The 18634-nt window shown below is 57.6% G+C and overlaps 2 protein-coding genes and 2 non-coding genes across 8 annotated transcripts; all 4 read right to left on the bottom strand.

The window, feature by feature from the left end:
* Positions 1-12: 12 nt before the first annotated feature.
* Positions 13-16331, bottom strand: LOC131588371 (olfactory receptor 52B2-like). Of its 5 annotated transcripts, none has more exons than XM_058857223.1 (4): positions 16225-16331; positions 10530-10919; positions 107-4653; positions 13-61 (listed from the first exon to the last, which is right to left on the bottom strand). In XM_058857223.1, exons 2-3 carry the CDS (start codon positions 10582-10584, stop codon positions 3644-3646), a joined length of 1065 nt encoding a protein of 354 aa, XP_058713206.1. In that variant the 5' UTR covers positions 10585-10919; positions 16225-16331; the 3' UTR covers positions 13-61; positions 107-3643. The 5 variants fall into 5 exon arrangements, with proteins under 5 accessions (XP_058713206.1, XP_058713188.1, XP_058713199.1 ...); XM_058857205.1 differs by having other exon boundaries at positions 10530-10966; positions 16225-16329; XM_058857216.1 differs by lacking the exon at positions 16225-16331 and adding an exon at positions 15707-16208.
* RPS11 (ribosomal protein S11) lies at positions 16294-18411 on the bottom strand. The gene is made up of 5 exons (XM_058857400.1): positions 18283-18411; positions 17600-17731; positions 17335-17410; positions 16791-16920; positions 16294-16463 (listed from the first exon to the last, which is right to left on the bottom strand). Exons 1-5 carry the CDS (start codon positions 18295-18297, stop codon positions 16340-16342), a joined length of 477 nt encoding a protein of 158 aa, XP_058713383.1. The 5' UTR covers positions 18298-18411; the 3' UTR covers positions 16294-16339.
* Positions 16584-16673, bottom strand: LOC131575007 (small nucleolar RNA SNORD35). Its single transcript, XR_009276656.1, has one exon. It is a non-coding gene; the product is annotated as a small nucleolar RNA SNORD35 (small nucleolar RNA).
* LOC131575006 (small nucleolar RNA SNORD35) lies at positions 17156-17240 on the bottom strand. Its single transcript, XR_009276655.1, has one exon. It is a non-coding gene; the product is annotated as a small nucleolar RNA SNORD35 (small nucleolar RNA).
* Positions 18412-18634: the final 223 nt, after the last annotated feature.

The following is an 18634-nucleotide window of genomic DNA, read 5'->3' as shown; positions in this document are numbered from 1 at the left end:
CCAGGGGTGCCCGTACCTGTCCCAGGGGTGCCCTGCAGGCTGGGGAGGGCTCTCTGTGCTCCTGTGCCCGGGGATGTCGGCGGTTCCTCCCCGGGCTGTTTCCTACAAGTGCCCGGGCTGGCTGCACTGACTGTGCAAGCCCTGGAAACCTTCCCGGTGCCCCTGAAGGAGCCTGAGTGAGCCCTCAGCAGCCCTTGGCTCATCATCCCGCACCAGTCACTCACTGCACATTCCATCTCCCGGCCCTGGCTCTCAAAGGGGCTCCCGGGGCTGTGCCTGGGCCAGCCCGGCTGGCAGGGACCTGGCACCAGCTCTGAGCTCTGCCCCTGCCACACACCGCGAGTGCTTCAGGACCAAGAGCTGTGTTAACTTCTTGGGAACCACAGTGGAGAGGAAATTGGGAGCTCTGAGATGGAGATCAGCAGAGATTACTGCTAAAACCCTCTTAGGTGATTTTTTCCCCATTTCTGGTTTTATTGGACCACTGGAATTGGACCTCCTAGAAACCTGCAGAGAGCCTCAGCAGGCTGTGCAGTGAGGGCAGGGAAATTGCAGTCAGCAGCTTCCCAACTGCCATGACCCTTCAGGGAGCTGTTAGGGACCTTTGGGACCAGCAGGAATCTCAGTCACCCAAAACTTCCCCCTGAAGGCTGAGTTACCATCTCGTTTCAGGCAAGGAGGTGGTGCTCTTTACCATCTGCCTGTGAAGTGGGATTTTATGAAATTAACATTTCACAGAATCATAGAATCATCCTGGTTCACCCCTGCCATGGGCAGGGACACCTTCCACCAGACGAGGCTGCTCCAAGCTCCATCCAGCCTGACCTGGAACACTTCCAGGGACGGGACACCCTGGCCCCGAGCTCCCGGTCACTCCTCATCCCTCCCAGGGGAGCTCCGTGCCCCAGCCGCTCGCTGGCACCGAGAGGGATTCTCTCCTCTCCCCATCCACCCTTCCCAAGGAGCCTCTGTCCTGCCCTTTGCCAAGACTGAAGAGGGAAAGGGGAGAGCTAAAAGCAGGGAGCTTCGCTGCTCTGAAGCATCGCGGCCAGCGCAGATGAAGCACAGGTAACAAAGAGCCATTGCCTGTGAGCAGCAATAAAGCTGAGTGGAAACAGGGTTCTTGAACCTGGCACACTCAGAGCTTTGTCCGTGGTGAAAGCTGAGCTGGTCCCTGTCCGTGCAGAGAGCAATCACACGCTGGGGAGCGCCTCCCTCTCAAACACACGCCAGGAGCCCGGCTCCGCACAAACCCCGGGCTCCATCTCCAACCCAGGTGCAGGCTCAGCTCTTCCTTCGGCTACAGAAACATTCCCTGAAGGCACAGAAGTGTTTCTCGGCGACTTCCAGTTATTTTCCAAAGATTGTTGAGATTCCATTTACTTCTTGCATGTTCTATGTGGGAAAAACACCAGTGGAAATTATAGAATAATGGAATTGTGGAATGGTTGAGGTGGGGAGGGACCTTCAAGCTCATCTCATTCTAACTCTGTGCCACAGGCAGGCAAAGATCTTTGTAATCCAAACACACAAAATCGTGAACTGAGCTAAAAAAACAATGTGTGTCTCCAGATTTGGGGGAAAAAAAAAAAAATAAAATAAAAGAAGGAGCTGTGGTTTCCCACCCTGTGCGAGTTATTAAGCTGACATTTTAACCACCTGGAAATATAAATCTCCCTGCTTGGCTGGCTAATGCCCCATTAGGCACGGGCCCCTGGCCAGGAATGGTGCAGCTGGTGATTCATTGACTTGGGGACATTTCCCTGGGCAGTTTGCTCCTGACCTGGCCTCCACACCCACCAGAGCAGAGCAGCGAGTTCAGAACTGCCTCCTCCATCGTGTAGAACCATTCTGGGAAACCCCAAGGAGCAGACCCAGAGTCATGGAATCACAGAACGGTTTGGGCTGGAAGGGACCTTAAAGCTCATCTCATTCCAGCCCTTGGACACCTTCCCCTGTCCCAGGCTGCTCCAAGTTCCGCACATTGACAGGCCCAGGTGGCAGCTCAATTGTTCCTAGAGCTGCCCACAGCAACACGCTCTCCTGACACATTTTCCTTCTCACAGCTCCTCTCCTATCAAAAATCACATGGCTGCTCTGTGCAAACACTCCTTTATTTTTTTCCTTTTTGCTAAGAAAGCCAACGCAAACACAAACGTTCTGAGGACATTGAAAAAACCCGGCGACACGAGCAGCTTTTGTACCCAGCTCCGTTATCTCTGCTGGTAGACAAACAGCCTTTAATGAACAGACTTTCATTTCCCCTGTGCCAGTCACAGGGTGCCACCTTTGATCAGATCAGAGGAAAATAAAACAAAGAAGAAACGTGCTGCAAAAGTGAAAAACTTTTTGGGGGGGGGGTTTTGATCTGAAATCATGACTCTGTCTCTTCCCCTTTTCTTCTGAGGTGGTGGCAGCATTACTGGTATGGCTGGAGCAGGTTGCTGGTTGGGTTGCTGTGTTGATCTCAGCTCCTGTGCCATTCAGGTCTGAACACACCTGGTGTGTCCATGGCTCCTGCCCTCCACCAGGAACATCGGGCTCCATCAGCCCCAACCAGAATGGTCCCACAGCTCCCGCCCTGATGCAGGGCACAACATTTCATGGAGTCCAGGTCCTGGCAGAGCCGTTCCCCAGCATGTCCAGGGTCACCACCCTCTGCAGATGAGACAGCTCTGAGGTCCAGGTGTGCAGCAGTGGTTTCCCCACCATGGGCAGGTCTGAAAGAGCTTTGCAGCCCAGCCGGGCTGTGGGACTGGCAAGTGCTGGCTCCCCTCACAGGCAGGGCAACAGGACATTCTGCAGAAATGGCTGATCTGCTCCATCCCATGAGTAACATCAGGAACACACCAGGCCCTTCGTGGGGCCTCAGGGGTGATGCAGGGTCAGACCATCCCACTCCTGGCACTGCTGTGAGAGCCTGACTGTGGAGCCTCCAGAAAGGGCTCCCTGATCACCACAACCAAAACTCCCTGGATGCTGCCTGGATGAGGCACAGCTGGACCGGCCAAGACAGAAAGCAGCCCTGTGGGATGTGGTGGCTGTAGGACCACTGTCCCCTTAAACACCACTCTAAAGGCTTGGATTGTGTTTGGGAGTCGTGGTTTAAGGGAAATATTTCCCTCTTACACAGGACAATCAAGCCTTTCCCAGGTTCTCAGAGCACTTCAGCAGGGAAACACCTTCAGCAGTAGGAAGTGGCAGGGTCCCTCAGCAGTGAGGACAGGAGGGCGCAGCCCCTCTGTGCCATTGTGAGCGGTGTGATGCCCATCCAGCCATGCTTGGTGTGCCATGCTTCACTCTGGCAGCCAACAAGGTGTTCATGGTCTGGACACTGTTGGGAAGGTGCAGGAACAGGCAGAAATCGAGCTGTAGGACAGCAAACATAACCAGCTCTAGCAGGTGACAGTGAGTCAGCAGGAATTGATGCTTCTCAGCTGAACCCACCCAGTCTCTGCCAGTGAAGGAAATTCAGGGAAAGCAGCTCCAGGAGAAGACAGCAGCAGTGAAGATGCTGATGACCCACGCCCACGTTTCACACCACCTTCAGCTTCCCTTGAACCCCTTGGGCAAAGCGGTTCCTCCAGGCTGAGAAGTGCTGCAGCTTTGGTTCTGCTTTCCAGACCTGTCCCACGTCCCCTGCTCAGCAGCTGCCCCCCCAGCCGGGGCAGGGACACTCCCCCGTGGGGCTCAGGAGGCGCAGGACGCGCTCCCGGATCTGCCTGGTCCTCACCCCGTAGACGATGGGGTTGAGCATGGGTGGCACCACGACGTAGAGGTTGGCCAGGAGGATGTGGACGCGACTCGGGATCTGGTGGCCGAAGCGATGCGTGAGAAAGGAGAAGAAGGCGGGCACGTAGAACATGAGGATGACGCAGAGGTGGGAGCCGCAGGTGCTGAGGGTTTTGAGGCGAGCCTCCCGGGATGGGAGGCGAAACACCGCCCTGAGGATCAGCACGTAGGAGACGGCGATGAGCACAACGTCCAGGCCCGAGGAGAGCAGCGCCGTGGTCAGCCCGTACCAGACGTTGGCCCTGATGTCGGCGCAGGCCAGGCGGGCGATGCCCATGTGCTCGCAGTAGGTGTGGGGCATCACCTTGTGCCCGCAGTAGGGCAGCCGCTTCAGGAGGAAGATGGGCGGGAACATGATGCAGAAGCCACGGGCCACGGCGGTGACGGCGATCTTGCCGATGACCGAGGGGGTCAGGATGGACGCGTAGCGCAGCGGGTCACACACGGCCACGTAGCGGTCAAAGGCCATGGCCAGCAGCACAGAGGATTCCACGATGAAGCTGAAATGGGTGAAGAACATCTGTGTGATGCAGGCATCGAAGGAAATCTCCCTGGCACTGAACCAGAAGATGGCCAGCATTTTGGGCACGGTGGTGGTGGACAGCATGAGGTCAGAGAGAGCCAGCATGGCGAGGAACAGGTACATGGGCTCGTGGAGGCTCCGCTCCGTGGCGATGACAAACAGAAGGACCAGGTTGCTGAGCACTGCGGTGAGGTACATCAGGCAGAAGGGGACGGAGATCCAGATGTGGGACTCCTCCATGCCCGGGATGCCCGTCAGGACAAAGGTGATGGGGTCGAAGCTGCTCTCGTTGAGCTCGTACATGGTGTTCCCGTGCTCGGGGTCAGCCTGACTCAGCTCTGTGCCAGAAAGAGAAGGGATCAATGACACCTGTGGATTTGCCCGTGACACCCTGGCAGACGTTGCAAATCAGGACACAAGGTACAAGGCAGCTGCCTTCCACCCCAAGGGGTTCCCTCGCTGTGTTCTGTACAAAGGACCCTGTTTGTTCTGCCACTCCTACACAGTGTGTCTTTGGAAACATCTCTGTCCTCCCACTGCCACTGCTAAACAGGTCAGGCCTTTTTCCAGCTCCGCTTTATCCACTGCCACAAAAACCTTGTAAAAGTCATAGAAATAGTCAGAAAAGTCACCCTCAGCCCTGCCACAGTCAGTGGCTCCATCTGTGGGCACACACAGAGCTGTGTTTGTGGTGGGACTCCAGGCTCCTCCAGGGAGGTGAGATGACACAATTTCTCACCCTGCTCAGGCCAATGACCAAAGTTCCTTGTAAAATCCCAAACACAGGAATAAATCTTTCCCCGGTATCAATGTTGGGCAGTGTCTGGGATGTGACTGACGTCCAACTGCACTGAGGGCTGTGGCCACACATCAAATTTCTCACTTGGAACTCTTTAGACACTGGAAGGGGTTCCAAGGTCACCTTGGAGCCTTCTCTTCTCCAGGCTGAACAACCCCAGCTCTCCCAGCTGGGAGGGAGCCCTTTCTTTTCCTGCCTTTTGCTTCATTCCTTTTCCACTCCTTCATCAAGAGGGGCAAAGACATGGTGGTATGCACAGAGTGATCCTTGGACAAAGAAATTATGGCCCAGAGCAGAAACACCTCAGAGGGACACCCCAAATGCAGAGTTCTGCACGGATGCTCAGCCCTAGCACCGTTCCAGTTTTCCCAGCTCCTGGAGCGCTGGGGCAGCCTGAGCTGGGAGCACCTTCCCCAGGCTGAAGCGCTGTCCCATGACTGACCAGCCTGAGGGGAGCTTTGAAGATTTGAATAATGCAAACAAGCCAAGCTGCAAGTCCTCCACAAAAACTTTGCCATGAGCAGGGCTTTGAGGAGAAGGGGCACCACAGGACTGCTGGGTTTATGTGCTTCCCCCATCTTACCCCCAGCTCCCATTCCCTGTGTAAACTCCATCATGCATTAAAAAACTCCAGGCCAGGGTTGGGGTAGAGGAAAACCAGTTGGATTCAGAGCAAAGATAAAGCTTCCCTGCTCGCAGCCTGATTTACTTTCACTGCAAGCAGCAGGTACCCAAGCCAGACATGTTTGCATTTCTAAGTGCTTCCATTAGAGACTCTCAGCCTCCCTGAACCAAAAGCCTACTGAAAACATGGCTCAGTACAGAAAAGACCTTCAGCTCACTGCAAATATTTGTCCAGTCGCCTCTTCCACTTGCACACCCACATTACCCAGGTGAATCAAGCCGGTGTGGGTCTGGAGCAGGGGATTAAATCTGCCTGGGAGCATTCCCAGGCTCCAACACCAGCTGGTGTTACTGTGTGTGGGCTACAAAGCAGCTCAGCAAGACTTTCCACCTCCACTTCCCAGATATATGGAAATCTATTCCTCTCACACACCGCCTTGCTTCCCTTCAGTCTTTTCCAAGAGAATCAGTGCCCCAAGCCCCAGCATTTCACATTAAATGACTCACCAAGGGCCAGCCCCGAGCTGGGAAGAGAAGCACAGCCCCGAGTGGAGCAGAGCTCGGGGGAGCCCAAAGCTGATGATATCGGTCCTTCTCTGCCCCACACCTCAGAAGAAGCACCAGTCCCTGGACCTGGGGGGGTTTAAATTGCCGGTGCATTAACCATTAACAGCATTTAACACTCCCAGGTGAGGCATTTCCTGCTTTTCCATCATTTGCATTGCAAGTGTTTTTCCTCTCTCCTTGCCCACCGGACACTGGGCCGGGCTGGAGAAGGAAATGGGCACAGCCTGAGCGCTCCTGGGATCCAGAGCATCGTGGATGTCTGCAGGTGAAAACTGTCTCGTTCCACTGCTGAAACCTCCCTAAACAGGGAGAACTCCCTTCCCCTCAAGCTGCCAGGGCCCCTCTGCCACCCAACCCCAGCCCTTGGGCAGTGACCTATCATCGTGATTGTAATTATCCTGAAGATCATTGATCAAATCAACAATCTACAGGATCATGATTGGGCAGGAATTGTTCCCTGGCAGGGTGGGCAGGGGCTGGGATGGAATTGCCAGAGCAGCTGGGGCTGCCCCTGGATCCCTGGCAGTGCCCAAGGCCAGGCTGGACATTGGGAGCAGCTGGGACAGTGGGAGGTGTCCCTGCCATGGCAGGGCTGGGAATGGGTGGGCTCTGAGGTCCCTCCCAAACAAAAGCACGCTGGATTCCAAAATTTCATAATTTTATGACTTTTAAGACTATCAAGTGCAAAAACTATTGTCAGAAAAGTCAATATTGAGCAGTGTCCTGCCCCACCCAGTGACACTGATCTCATCCCAACCCCTCCCTTCCCACCCCACCTTTACCCCGGGACACATCTCCCTCCTTCCCCAAAGACGCAGCTCCTGGGGTAACGAGGAAGCAGGAGTGGCAGAAGGATCCTGGATCCAGGAAATGCAACAATGCTCTGACGAGGCACCATCACTCCTGCAGCATCTGTGGAAATGTCCAACAGGAGCCAGGCAATTACAAATGTTGGTGTTGTCTCTCCTCTGCTGCCTCATGCATCTCAAAAAGTGGCATTTGGACCGGATTCCCCTTCCTTTGGCTCCAGGAAGGATCTGGATGATGCTGTGAGCTCTCCAGGGCAGGAGCTGGGCTCCCTCCAGGGTGGGCTGCAGCTCCTCCTGCAGCAGAGCCGTGCCCATCCCTGCTGCCAGCACTGAGCCTCTGGCCTGGCAGGGCAGGAGCTGCACAGGAAATTTCTCAGTTGAAGGTTGGACTCAATGGCTTGGGAGGTTTTCTCCAAGCGATTCTGTCACTCTGTGGAGCAGAAGATGTGCTGCTGCTGTGCCTCAAACACAGGCCTGGCACGGGGAGCTCCAGGTTTCCCTCCAGCTTGGGCTGTTTTCCAGCTGCCCCCCTGTCCCCCTTGCCATGGACACCCCAGAGTGGTCCCAGAGACAGCCCTGCCCCACCGTGAGCCACATCCCACCCCACAGCAGCAGCTGGGAGCCTTCAGGGGCAGCAGCAGGAGCCTGATCCAGCATGGCAGGGGCTGAGCAGAGCCCAGCAGCACAGATGGAGCCCAGGAGCAGAGGGTGGCACTGGGAACAGTGAGATGTGGGGGATGTCCCTGCTGTCCCCAGAGCTGGGGCACACACAGGGCTGGCATGAGGAAGAGAAGCACGGAGCTCATGGGGAAGAGATGAGACAAGGACAGCACCACTCACATGTGAGACACTGGGAGAGGGACTCCAGAGGTCCCTGTGAGGCCAGAAATGGTCCTGCAGCCGGCAGATCCACAGGGCTCCTGGTGTCACCAGGGACTGTGGTACCGTCACCCGGGGCTCCTGGTGGCACCAGGGACTGTGGTACCGTCACCCGGGGCTCCTGGTGTCACCAGGGACTGTGGTACCGTCACCCGGGGCTCCTGGTGGCACCAGGGACTGTGGTACCGTCACCCGGGGCTCCTGGTGTCACCAGGGACTGTGGTACCGTCACCCGGGGCTCCTGGTGTCACCAGGGACTGTGGTACTGTCACCCGGGGCTCCTGGTGGCACCAGGGACTGTGGTACTGTCACCCGGGGCTCCTGGTGGCACCAGGGACTGTGGTACTGTCACCCGGGGCTCCTGGTGGCACCCAGGTGTGGGCAGGGCTGGGCTCAGGGCTGGGCTGGGCTCAGGGGCTGGGCTCAGGGCTGGGCTCAGGGCTGGGCTGGGCTCAGGGGCTGGGCTCAGGGCTGGGCTCAGGGCTGGGCTCAGGGCTGGGCTCAGGGCTGGGCTGGGCTCAGGGCTGGGCTGGGCTCAGGGGCTGGGCTCAGGGCTGGGCTGGGCTCAGGGCTGGGATCAGGGCTGGGCTCAGGGCTGGGCTCAGGGCTGGGATCAGGGCTGGGATCAGGGCTGGGCTCAGGGGCTGGGCTCAGGGGCTGGGATCAGGGCTGGGATCAGGGCTGGGATCAGGGCTGGGCTGGGCTCAGGGGCTGGGCTCAGGGGCTGGGCTGGGCTCAGGGCTGGGCTCAGGGCTGGGCTGGGCTCGCCCCTCTGCAGAGCTCAGCCAGGCCAGGCAGACCCTGCGCTGCTGCTCTGCGCTGATGGATCCCTGGGTTTGGGGTTCCTTTCCCCCCGTGCTGAGCCAAGCCTAAGGATGTGCAGCTACCCTGGGTGGGTGACACCCCCTGTTCCCAGCTCCTGCTGGGAATTCCTGGAGTTTAAACTCCTGCAATCCCCCCACTTCACATCATTTCTGCTGCAGAACGCGGCCCCAGGGGATTCCCAGCACAAAAGGAGGAGAAAGCTGAGGGCAGGTGGAACAAAGAGTTGATTGAGGCTGAAACTCCACCCGGGACTCCACGAACCTGCAGGAATTTCCCCTCTTGCTGCCTTCGTGAATTCTGTGCAATTCTAGCTCTTGGGGGATCCCTGGTGTTGGTGGGGATGACAGAGATGGGCTGTGGCTGCTGGTAAAAGAATTAATTTACTGAAAAACTAAATAATTGCATAACTAAGCAATTAAATAATGAATTTCCAGAATAACTAAATAATTAAATAAGTAGGTCATTGAGTAATTAAATAATTAATTTACTGAATTACTAAATAAATAACGAGTCAATAACTAAATAGCTAAATAAATAACTAACTAGATAATTAAGTGCCTCTTGCAGAAGCAGCAGGCAATTAATTATCTAGCTAATTAATGGTTTCAGTGAACTGCCCTCTCTGCCCTGAGCTGCAGTGCAAGGGCTACGGGAACAGCACAGGACCCCCAAAACTGATGCACAGGGCGGGCAGAGATTCCCCTGAGCAATGGCTGCACCCCCAGAATCCCAGGACCCCTGAGGGGGGCAAAGACCTTCCAGGTCATCAACTCCAACCTTTGGTCACACCCCTGAGTCCAGCAGCTCCCCCAGTGCTGCAAGGCCACCACAGACCATGTCCCCAAGGGTCACACACATAAAGGTGTGGAAGTGTGGTGACAGCAAGGTGAGGGGGACGTGAAGGTCACAGAAAGGTGAGGGGGACGTGAAGGTCACAGCAAGGTGAGGGGGATGTGAAGGTCACAGCAAGGTGAGGGGGATGTGAAGGTCACAGCAAGGTGAGGGGGATGTGAAGGTCACAGCAAGGTGAGGGGGACGTGAAGGTCACAGCTCCAGCCACAGCAAGGGGAGGAATTCCCGTGGGAAAGTCCCTGCCTGGGGAAAGGCCGACTCAGCACAGGCTGAACCCACCGCAGCAAATCCTGTCACCAAAATGGCAAAGAATTGCATGGAATGACATAGAATTACACATAATTACACATGATTGCATGTAATTACCCTCCTGACTCGTGCTGCAGCGACAGCTGTCCTGGTCTGCCTGGCACAGGGATGGGCAGCAGCTTCCCAGAGCTCAGGAAAACAGCGATTCCACCGAGGAGAGTGCCCTGGCACTGGGCTGTGCAGGCTGCAGGTGGGAGCTCCTGACTGCCACAAGGACGCTGCAGCCCGGCAGGTGGGATAAGGAGCACAGAAATGGGGTGAAAATGGGGCCAGGTCTGGCCTGCCCCATCACAGGCGGCTGGGGGTGCCACAGGAATGAGGCTCAGACAGGGACAGAGACCCCCAGAAGGGAACAGTCGGACTCTGGAGCTGACCAAGGGACAGGTGGGAGATGGACACCAAACCTGTGCTCGGGTTCCTGGGCAGGGGCTGGCACACCCTGAGATGTCCAGTGGAACCCACGGGTCCCCACGCTGGTTTTGTCTGTGCCACCCTCTGATGAAGGACTTTTCCAAGCACATCCTCATTTTGGATGAGGGCAAGTCCTTACCTGCCCTGTCCCTTGGAGGGGGGCACAGTAACCCTGGCAGCATCCTCCAAGCCATGGTGGCCACCGTGCCCACGCAGGTGACACCAGAGCTGCCACTTTTAGTGGTGTGTCGCTTCCAAAGCCACGGAGCTCTTCAGGGCAGGTGCCATTTGCCAGGACATTTGGCAGCAGCTCCTCTTCCCAGGTTTTTATCTGGTGTCTCTGGTCCCCAGTGCCACCCCTGCTCTGTCCCTGTGCCTGTCCCCAAGGGTTCCCAAGGACCCCCTGCCCCATTGGGAAGCAAAGGCTCATTTCTCTCGCAGGTTGTGCTAGAACATCCATCACTCCGTGTCTGATCCCACAAGGGCACTGTGGTCCCTGCACTCCTGGAGCTGGAACATTCCCACAGGGCTGGAGGTGGAGCAAGACAAACGTCCTGGTCAGATTCTGGGGAAATTCTGGAGAAAAAAGGGAGTGAGGGAGACTCTGACTGATGATGGGGCTGTGCCATGGTGTGGGACAGGGCTGGACAGTGACAGCCCAGGCCGGGAGATGGGCATTTCCAGCCAGGCAGCAGCTCCAGGAGGGAGCACAGCACATTGTCACTGTCACAGTCTGGGAATTAAGTGCCTGGAACTGGGCTTGGGACCAGGTCTTCATCAGGCCCTGCACCTCTGTGCACACAGGCTGGGGACAGGTTTGGGTGCTGCCCTCGGGATCTGTCCAGTGGAGAATCGGCCTGGATGGAGCCAGCGTGCTCCATCCATGGTCTGATAATGAGTGAGGAGCTCAAAGGGACCTCAGCAGGCCCTTTCCCATCCTGAGGGGCTGAGTCCCTGTCCAATGGAACAGGATATGGTGGCATGGTGGAAAAACCCCTTGAGGACCTGACCTGCGCTGTCTTGAGCAATACCTGAGGGATGATTGATGTTGTCCCAGGAGATGATGGATATTGTCCCAAGAGATGATGAGTATTGTCCCCTGTCTGCCTCAGGAAATATTTAGCAATTCCCATCATGGGACCAGAAGTGTCCTAATCACAGAATCACAGAATTGTTTGGGCTGGGAAGAGCCTTAAAGTCCATCCAGTCCCAACCTCTGCCATGGGCAGGGACATTGTCCACTGGAGCAGGGTGCTCCAAGCCTGTTCAAGCCCAAATTTTGTTCAAGATGTGAATTATTAGGCTTTCACCTTTGCAGAATATTGAATTGTTTGAGCTCTGGATGAGCTGCAGGAGCTCAGGGAGATGAGGTGGAGGTCCACACTGCAGCAGGGGTAGACACCAGCACTGACAGAAGGGATGGCCACAGGTTTAGGAGCCAAAACATGGGATGGAGTGGCCTGAAGTGGCTGTGGACACCAAACAGAGCCTGGCTCACCGAGGCACAGGGAGGGAACCAGGGCTGGCAGGGGGTGAGGAGGCAGCAGTGGCCTTCAGTGAGAACACAGGGGAAGATTTCCCAGGAACTCAACAAAAGAGCAATGGCCACGAGCACACAATGCCGAGAAAAACACAGAGCCAGGCGGGAGCTCCCTGCGGCTGCAGATCCACAGATTAAATTGAGTTTGCAAATTAAATTCCTCAAGAAATAGTGAAACACTCGTAGGCTGGTGCTCCAGCACCGAGAGCTCAGTGATAACCACAGCAGCAGCCACCCAGCAGGGAGGGACAGGGGCAGGAACAGGGCTGGGTGTGCTCAGGGGCTCAAGGGAGCAGCAACTCCAGAGCTCAGAACTGGAAACACAGCCTGGCTTTAGCCACCAGGAATCCCAGGATCCTGGTGCTGGAAAAGCCCTCCCAGCCCATGGAGTCCCAGCTGTGCCCGATGCCCACCTTGTCCCCAGGGCAGAGCCCTGAGTGCCACGTCCAGCCCTTCCTTGGGCACCTCCAGGGATGGGCACTGCAAAGCTCCCTGGGCAGCCCCTGCCAAGGCCTGAGCTCCCTTTCAGTAAAGAATTATTTCCTAATATCTATTTTTAACTAATATCTCCTAACACCTGATTTTTCCCAGAGCTGCTGGGGGAAGAGCCAACACAACAGCCACTGTGGAGAGCTGGGTTCTCAGTCCCAGAAGAAACAATCCTCCATGGCAGGACGGAGAAGCGCCAGGATGTGGAGCTGGAAGGTGGTGGCCAAGACAGGCTCCAAACTGGATGCCCAAAGGGAGGCAGAGGGGAACCACCACAGCCTGGGAGTGAGAGAAAAAAATTGCTGCAGGTGCTTCCAAGAGAGGGAAATCCATGAAATCTCAGTGGGCAGATGCCAGGCAGGCTGAAAGCTTGGGCAAGAGACTGCCTCAGGGGATCCAAACCATCCTGAGACCCTTCCTCAAACACTTCCAGAGCAGGGGGCACCTCAGAGACCTCGGGGGACAAGGGAGGGTGTTGGCCAGAGGGGACACATGGGGCAAATGTAGCCTGGAAAGAACATGTGAGTGAATCCCAGCCCTTCTGGGTTTCCCCAGCACAAAGAACGTGGAGCTGCTGGAGAGAGCCCAGAGGAGCCACAGAGATCATCCAAGGGCTGGAACCCTCTGGGGCCAGGCTGGGAGAGCTGGGGGTGCTCAGCTGGAGAGGAGAAGCTCCAGGGAGAGCTCAGAGCCCCTTGCAGGGCCTGGAGGGGCTCCAGGAGAGCTGGAGAGGGACTGGGGCCAAGGGCTGCAGGAATTGCCAGGAGCCAGGGAATGGCTGCCAGTGGCAGAGGGCAGGGCTGGATCTTGGGATCTTGGGCAGGAATTGTTCCCTGGCAGGGTGGGCAGGGGCTGGGATGGAATTGCCAGAGCAGCTGGGGCTGCCCCTGGATCCCTGGCAGTGCCCAAGGCCAGGCTGGACATTGGGAGCAGTGGGAAGGTGCTATCCATGGCAATGGAAGGTGGTCCATGGCAGGGGTGTGGAATGAGATGGATTTTAAGGTTCCTTCCAACTCTCGACAAACCAGAATTTGGGAGCTCCACCTTGGAATCACCTTAGATCCACAAATGTCTCTGCATTTGGGAACTGGATTGAAAACAGAGGTGCCATGGTCAGTCCAAGGGTGACAAATTCCCACTTTGTGGCACGTGCAGGGAGAGTATGAGGTGTCCCTTCAGCAGCTGGACCAAAAGGAATCAGAATAACTAATCTGCCTGACAGGGGAATTCTCTCCAAAATGTGCCAGTGTTGAGAGAGCTGGATGGGGCTGAGGCTGATGATGTGAAGCTCAGTTAATGGAATGGGGGGCTTTGTCCCATGCTGGCAAGTTGGGGCTGGCTGAGGAGCATGGCCAGGGCCATAGAACAGCCGTGGGACACACCAGCTCCAGGGGCCATGGATCATGCCAGGCTGGCTCTCCCATGACAGGCAGGTCTCCAGGGACATGGATTTTGCCAGGCTGGCTCACCCTATGTTAGAGGATCCCCCCATCCCCACAGTCCCAAACACGATGGTTCCTGCTCTGGAGCAATGCAGGAAAAGGACAAAGTGCCCCACTCCTGCCACAGGAAGGGGGTTGGTCCCTCAGCTCTGACACTGAAGTTTCTCTGATCTTTTGTCAGAAGGTAAAACCCAGGAGCGGGGAAATGGGGATCCCCAAGGGGACAGAGGTTGCTCCCCTTGCCACTCCTGGGAGCTGCTTCCCCCCCAAAAAACCAAATCCAGCAGCTCTGAGCATGTCATGAGGGTTTAGGAGGGATTAGGAAGGGATTAAGAGGGGAAGCTTTTAACAGGAGCTACCCCTGTGCCAGTTGTGCAGCTGCAGCAGGAACATCACCGGGACCCACAGCTCCCAGCAGAGCTCGGGGCAGGGGGAACACAGGACACCCCCAGCTCAGACACCCTGACAAAATCACAGTTAGGTGTGAAAAACAGGCTTGTTGGGATAATTCCCAGGGGAGGAGCATTGGCCAGATAAATCTGCTTAAGAGAGTGAAGGAAGAAGACTAATCACTCTGGGATGAAGGCTTAGGATAATCTCCCAAGGAGCAAATAATTGGGCATTAAGGTGTGGGGGGTATAGGCCCCAAGCAGCCTCCTGTGCTTTGGTCCTGGCCCTGGGGACTTCCATGTGGGAACCGTGGGGGAAAACACCAGAACCCTCAGTGCTGCAGGGCTCCCCTGGACCAGACTCTGGCTCCACCTGGGAATGGGCACTGAAGCTTTGGGGAGCATCAGTCACACGCTGGCCCTGCCACAGGTGTCCCAGAGACACCCACCAGGACAGCCTGAGACAGGCAAACTGGGAACGGGAAGAGAGGCAGGACAGGGATGATGAGGATGGGACAGGAACACGAGCCTGCACAGAGCAGCCTGAGCTCACTCACCTGGCTCTGGTGTTCAGGTAAAGGTGTCCCTGTCGCTGCAGGACCCATTCCCAGCATCCCCAACGCCACATCCCAGGGACAAACCAGTGCCATTTGGCACCAGGAAGGGTCAGCCCAGGCCAGCTGAAGGCGGTGTTGGCTGAGGGCACAGGAGCTGCCACAGCGCAGGGCACAGCCCTGTCACAGAAATCACCATAAATGTGTTTTTCACAAGGCTGATGCTCCCAAAGCCACCAGTGCAGACAGGTGTGGCTGGGCAGTGGAAGCTGGATCCCTTCTGGGACCACAGCGCTCAGGTAACCCAGGTGCACGACACCCCTGCTGCCCACAGCTCCACCCCAAACCACAGGGACCTGGGAAGGAGCTGGGTGTGGAGCTTGTCCTCCTCACATCCCTCTGCTGCGGGACACACGGGGCTGGGATGGTTCAGGGTAGCACTGGGGGGATCCAGCTCCCCCACTCAGGGTCTCACACAGGCACACACCAGGGTCCCAAGGGAATGGCTGATGGATGGCCCTGTCCTGTGTCCCCCTTTTCTCCTACACCTGCTCCCCTTTAATCCCCCCCTGGAGGCGCTTCCTGCCCAGGGCAGTGGACCAGGGTGACTGTGGTTGGGAACAAGGATCCAACTGTGTCCCTTCCAGCTCGGGAGGTTCCACAATCCTCAGGACCTGGGGGATGAACCCCAGTGCACTCAGGGCACCTGCTGGCACTGGACCCCAGTAAGACCCTCCCAACCAACTGGAAACTCTCCAGGACACCAGGTCCCATGTCCTCCCCTGCTCCCTCATTTCCAGTGCAAACATGTCAGAGTCCTGTGCTTCTGGCAGGACCAGGAACAAAGGTATGCATGCCACCAAGCCCTGAACCTAAATTTACTGGGAATTGTGTGAACTTACCTCAAATGCTGAGGTTTTTTTCTAGTCTGAGCATGAAGAATGGCTACAGTTCAAGCCTGGAGCTACAGCCAAAGGTGTGGGGCTCACCTGGAGCAGGTGGAGGCAGCCAGAGGTCATGGAATCACAGAACAGTTTGGGTTGAAGGACCTTTAAAGCTCATCCAGTCCCACCCCCCTGCATGGGCAGGGACACCTTCCACTAGACCAAGGTGCTTCAAGTCCTGTCCGAGCGAGCCCTGGACACTTTGATGTGGAGGTGCCACTGCCAGGCCTCAGACACTGCCACCAGAGCTCAATCACTCACTCCTGAGCAGGATCCTCAGGGCCACACTCGCCCCTGTCACCACCAGGTGACTTCATGTTCTGAATTAAACCCACACCTAGCACCTGCAGCAGCGGCACTGGCAAGGCAGACACAGCACAGAACAAACCAACATTAACTGGGACACAGCAGGTGAGGAGAGCAGCTGCAGTCCCCTTCTGCCTCGTGCCGTGCCCTGTGCTCCCAGCACCACACACCTGAGCCCACGCGTCACCGGTCCCCAGACCACACTGCACACAACTCGTATCAGCTCACACACAGGCAGCTCCACTTTCCCAGCATTTATTCCACCCACACCTCTCCCCACAGCTGTCAGAACTTCTGGAACTGTTTCTTGGTGCCTGCAGCCTTGGTCACCTTGAGCACGTTGAAGCGCACGGTCTTGCTGAGGGGGCGGCACTCGCCCACCGTCACGATGTCCCCAATCTGCACATCCCTGCAATGACACCTGGGGGTCAGAGAGCTCCTGCGGCTTCACCTGGCCCTCACAACCACCCAGCCTGGCTGCTCCTCCTGGGAAGGAGTGCAAGGCTCCCAGAGGTAGTGCCTGGAACCTGCCCCATGTTCAGTGCATGCCAGTGGCATTGTCAGCAGCCCCTGAGCGGGGGGACTCTGCAGACCATCGTGAGTTTGGACATCATAACCTGAGAGCAGGTTCCAGGTGAGGAAGGGCTGTGAACCCACCACCCGTGCCCTCAGCAGCGCGTGTGAGTTCAGCACAGGACAGCAGTGAGAACAGGGTGGGGACACCCCAGGGACACACCTGAAGCAGGGGGACAGGTGCACCGACATGTTCTTGTGGCGCTTCTCGAAGCGGTTGTACTTGCGGATGTAGTGCAGGTAATCGCGGCGGATGACGATGGTGCGCTGCATCTTCATCTTGGTCACCACACCTGGAGCACAGGGGGACAGCAGGCCTGAGACACGGGGGACTGGCAGGAATCTGTGTGGCACCTGGCAGCAACACGCACCAATCCTGGGAATTTCTCCTTATCTACTGGCCAGGCCACAACCTCCCCTTTTCTGCTATAAACCCAACTATGGCTCTTTGTCCAGCCTTTCTAACACTCCCCACACCACCAGCTCCCATCCTCCCCCCACACCTCCCCTCCAGTGCGCCTGGTCCTGTCACCTGCATCAGTAAAGCCATGTGGCAGAGTCATCAGGCCCACGCTGGGCTCAGCAGACCATCGTGAGATTGGCATCATTTGCAGCTCCAGGACCGAGGCACAGTACAGGGACCTCAGGAGCATTGGTTACCTGCCCCAGATCTCCCATGGGACTCCTCTGGGGATGTTCCAGCTCACCTGAGAGTATGCGGCCCCGGATGGAGACATTCCCAGTGAAAGGACACTTTTTATCGATGTAGGTGCCCTCGATGGCCTGCAGAGACAGGTGGGGAGATACAGGTCATGTACCGCACAGGAACCGTGGAATAGTTCAGGTGGGGAAAAGCCACCAGAGACCTCGATCTCAAGCAGCACTGCTAAAGCCACCACTGGCTCTGTCCCGAGATGCCACCTCCACACCAGGACCATCATGGCCCCCGGTCCCAAGCCCAGCCCCCCTCACCTCCTTCGGAGTCTTGAAACCCAGCCCCACGTTGCGGTAGTAGCGGGGCAACTTCTCCTTGCCACCCTCACCCAGCAGCACTCGCTTTTTGTTCTGGAAGATCGTCGGCTGCTTCTGGTAGGCGCGTTCCGTCTGGGGGTGGGGACAGAGGGGGCTCAGTTCAGCTCTGGCCTTGGCACCAGGGGAAGCCGGGCCTGAGACCCCCGGCGGGGGACACCGAGAGAGCCCGGCCCCGGCCCCGGCCCTGCCACATCCTCCCTCCAAATGGAGGCGCCAGGAGCTCACACGACCCCGGAGCACCCGGATCCCACCCAGCCGCGGGACCCTGCACCCTCTGCCCTCCCCGAACCCTCGGGACACCGAGACCCCGTCCCGGGCTCAGGGCACGGAGCGCTCTGCTCCCACACCCCCCTAACCCGCGGGGCACCGAGATGCCGCTCCCCCTTCGCTCCACCGGCCCCGAGGAACGGCTCCTTCTCCCCCTCCCAGATCCCCGACACCCCCCTCGTCATCCCCGCCCCGACCCAGCCCGGGCCGCCTCCCCGGAGCCCCCCCACCCCCGCTGGGCCGGCATCGGCCTCTCAGGGGTCTCCCCGGGGGTGTCCCGTGGGTATCCCGTGGGTCTCCCGGTGGTTTCCTGGGGGTCTCCCCGGGCCGTCCCGCGGGCCCCGCGCAGCTCTCACCTGCGTGTCCGCCATCTTGGCGCGCGCGGCCGGAAAGAGGCCGCAGCGCGCGCGGGGCGCGGGTTAACCCGAGGCGGGGCCAGGGGCAGGAAGTGACGTCACGTGCCGGTGTGTAGGCGGTGGGCGGGCCGAGGCTCGGAAAGGCGGGAGCGGGTCCGGAACTGCGGAGCCCGCGGGAACCGGAGCTGCCGGTACCGGACCCCGCCTTGTCCCCAGCCCAGAGCCCTGAGCGCCACGTCCAGCCCTTCCTTGGGCACCTCCAGGGATGGGCACTGCAAAGCTCCCTGGGCAGCCCCTGCCAAGGCCTGAGCTCCCTTTCCATGGGCAAATTCCTGCTGCTGTCCACCCTGAG

This window comes from Poecile atricapillus, chromosome 1 (genome assembly GCF_030490865.1).
Source record: "Poecile atricapillus isolate bPoeAtr1 chromosome 1, bPoeAtr1.hap1, whole genome shotgun sequence".
NCBI classification, from domain to species: domain Eukaryota; kingdom Metazoa; phylum Chordata; class Aves; order Passeriformes; family Paridae; genus Poecile; species Poecile atricapillus.
The sequence above is the reverse complement of the archived record's forward strand: the minus strand, read 5'-3'. Positions and strand labels throughout refer to the sequence as shown.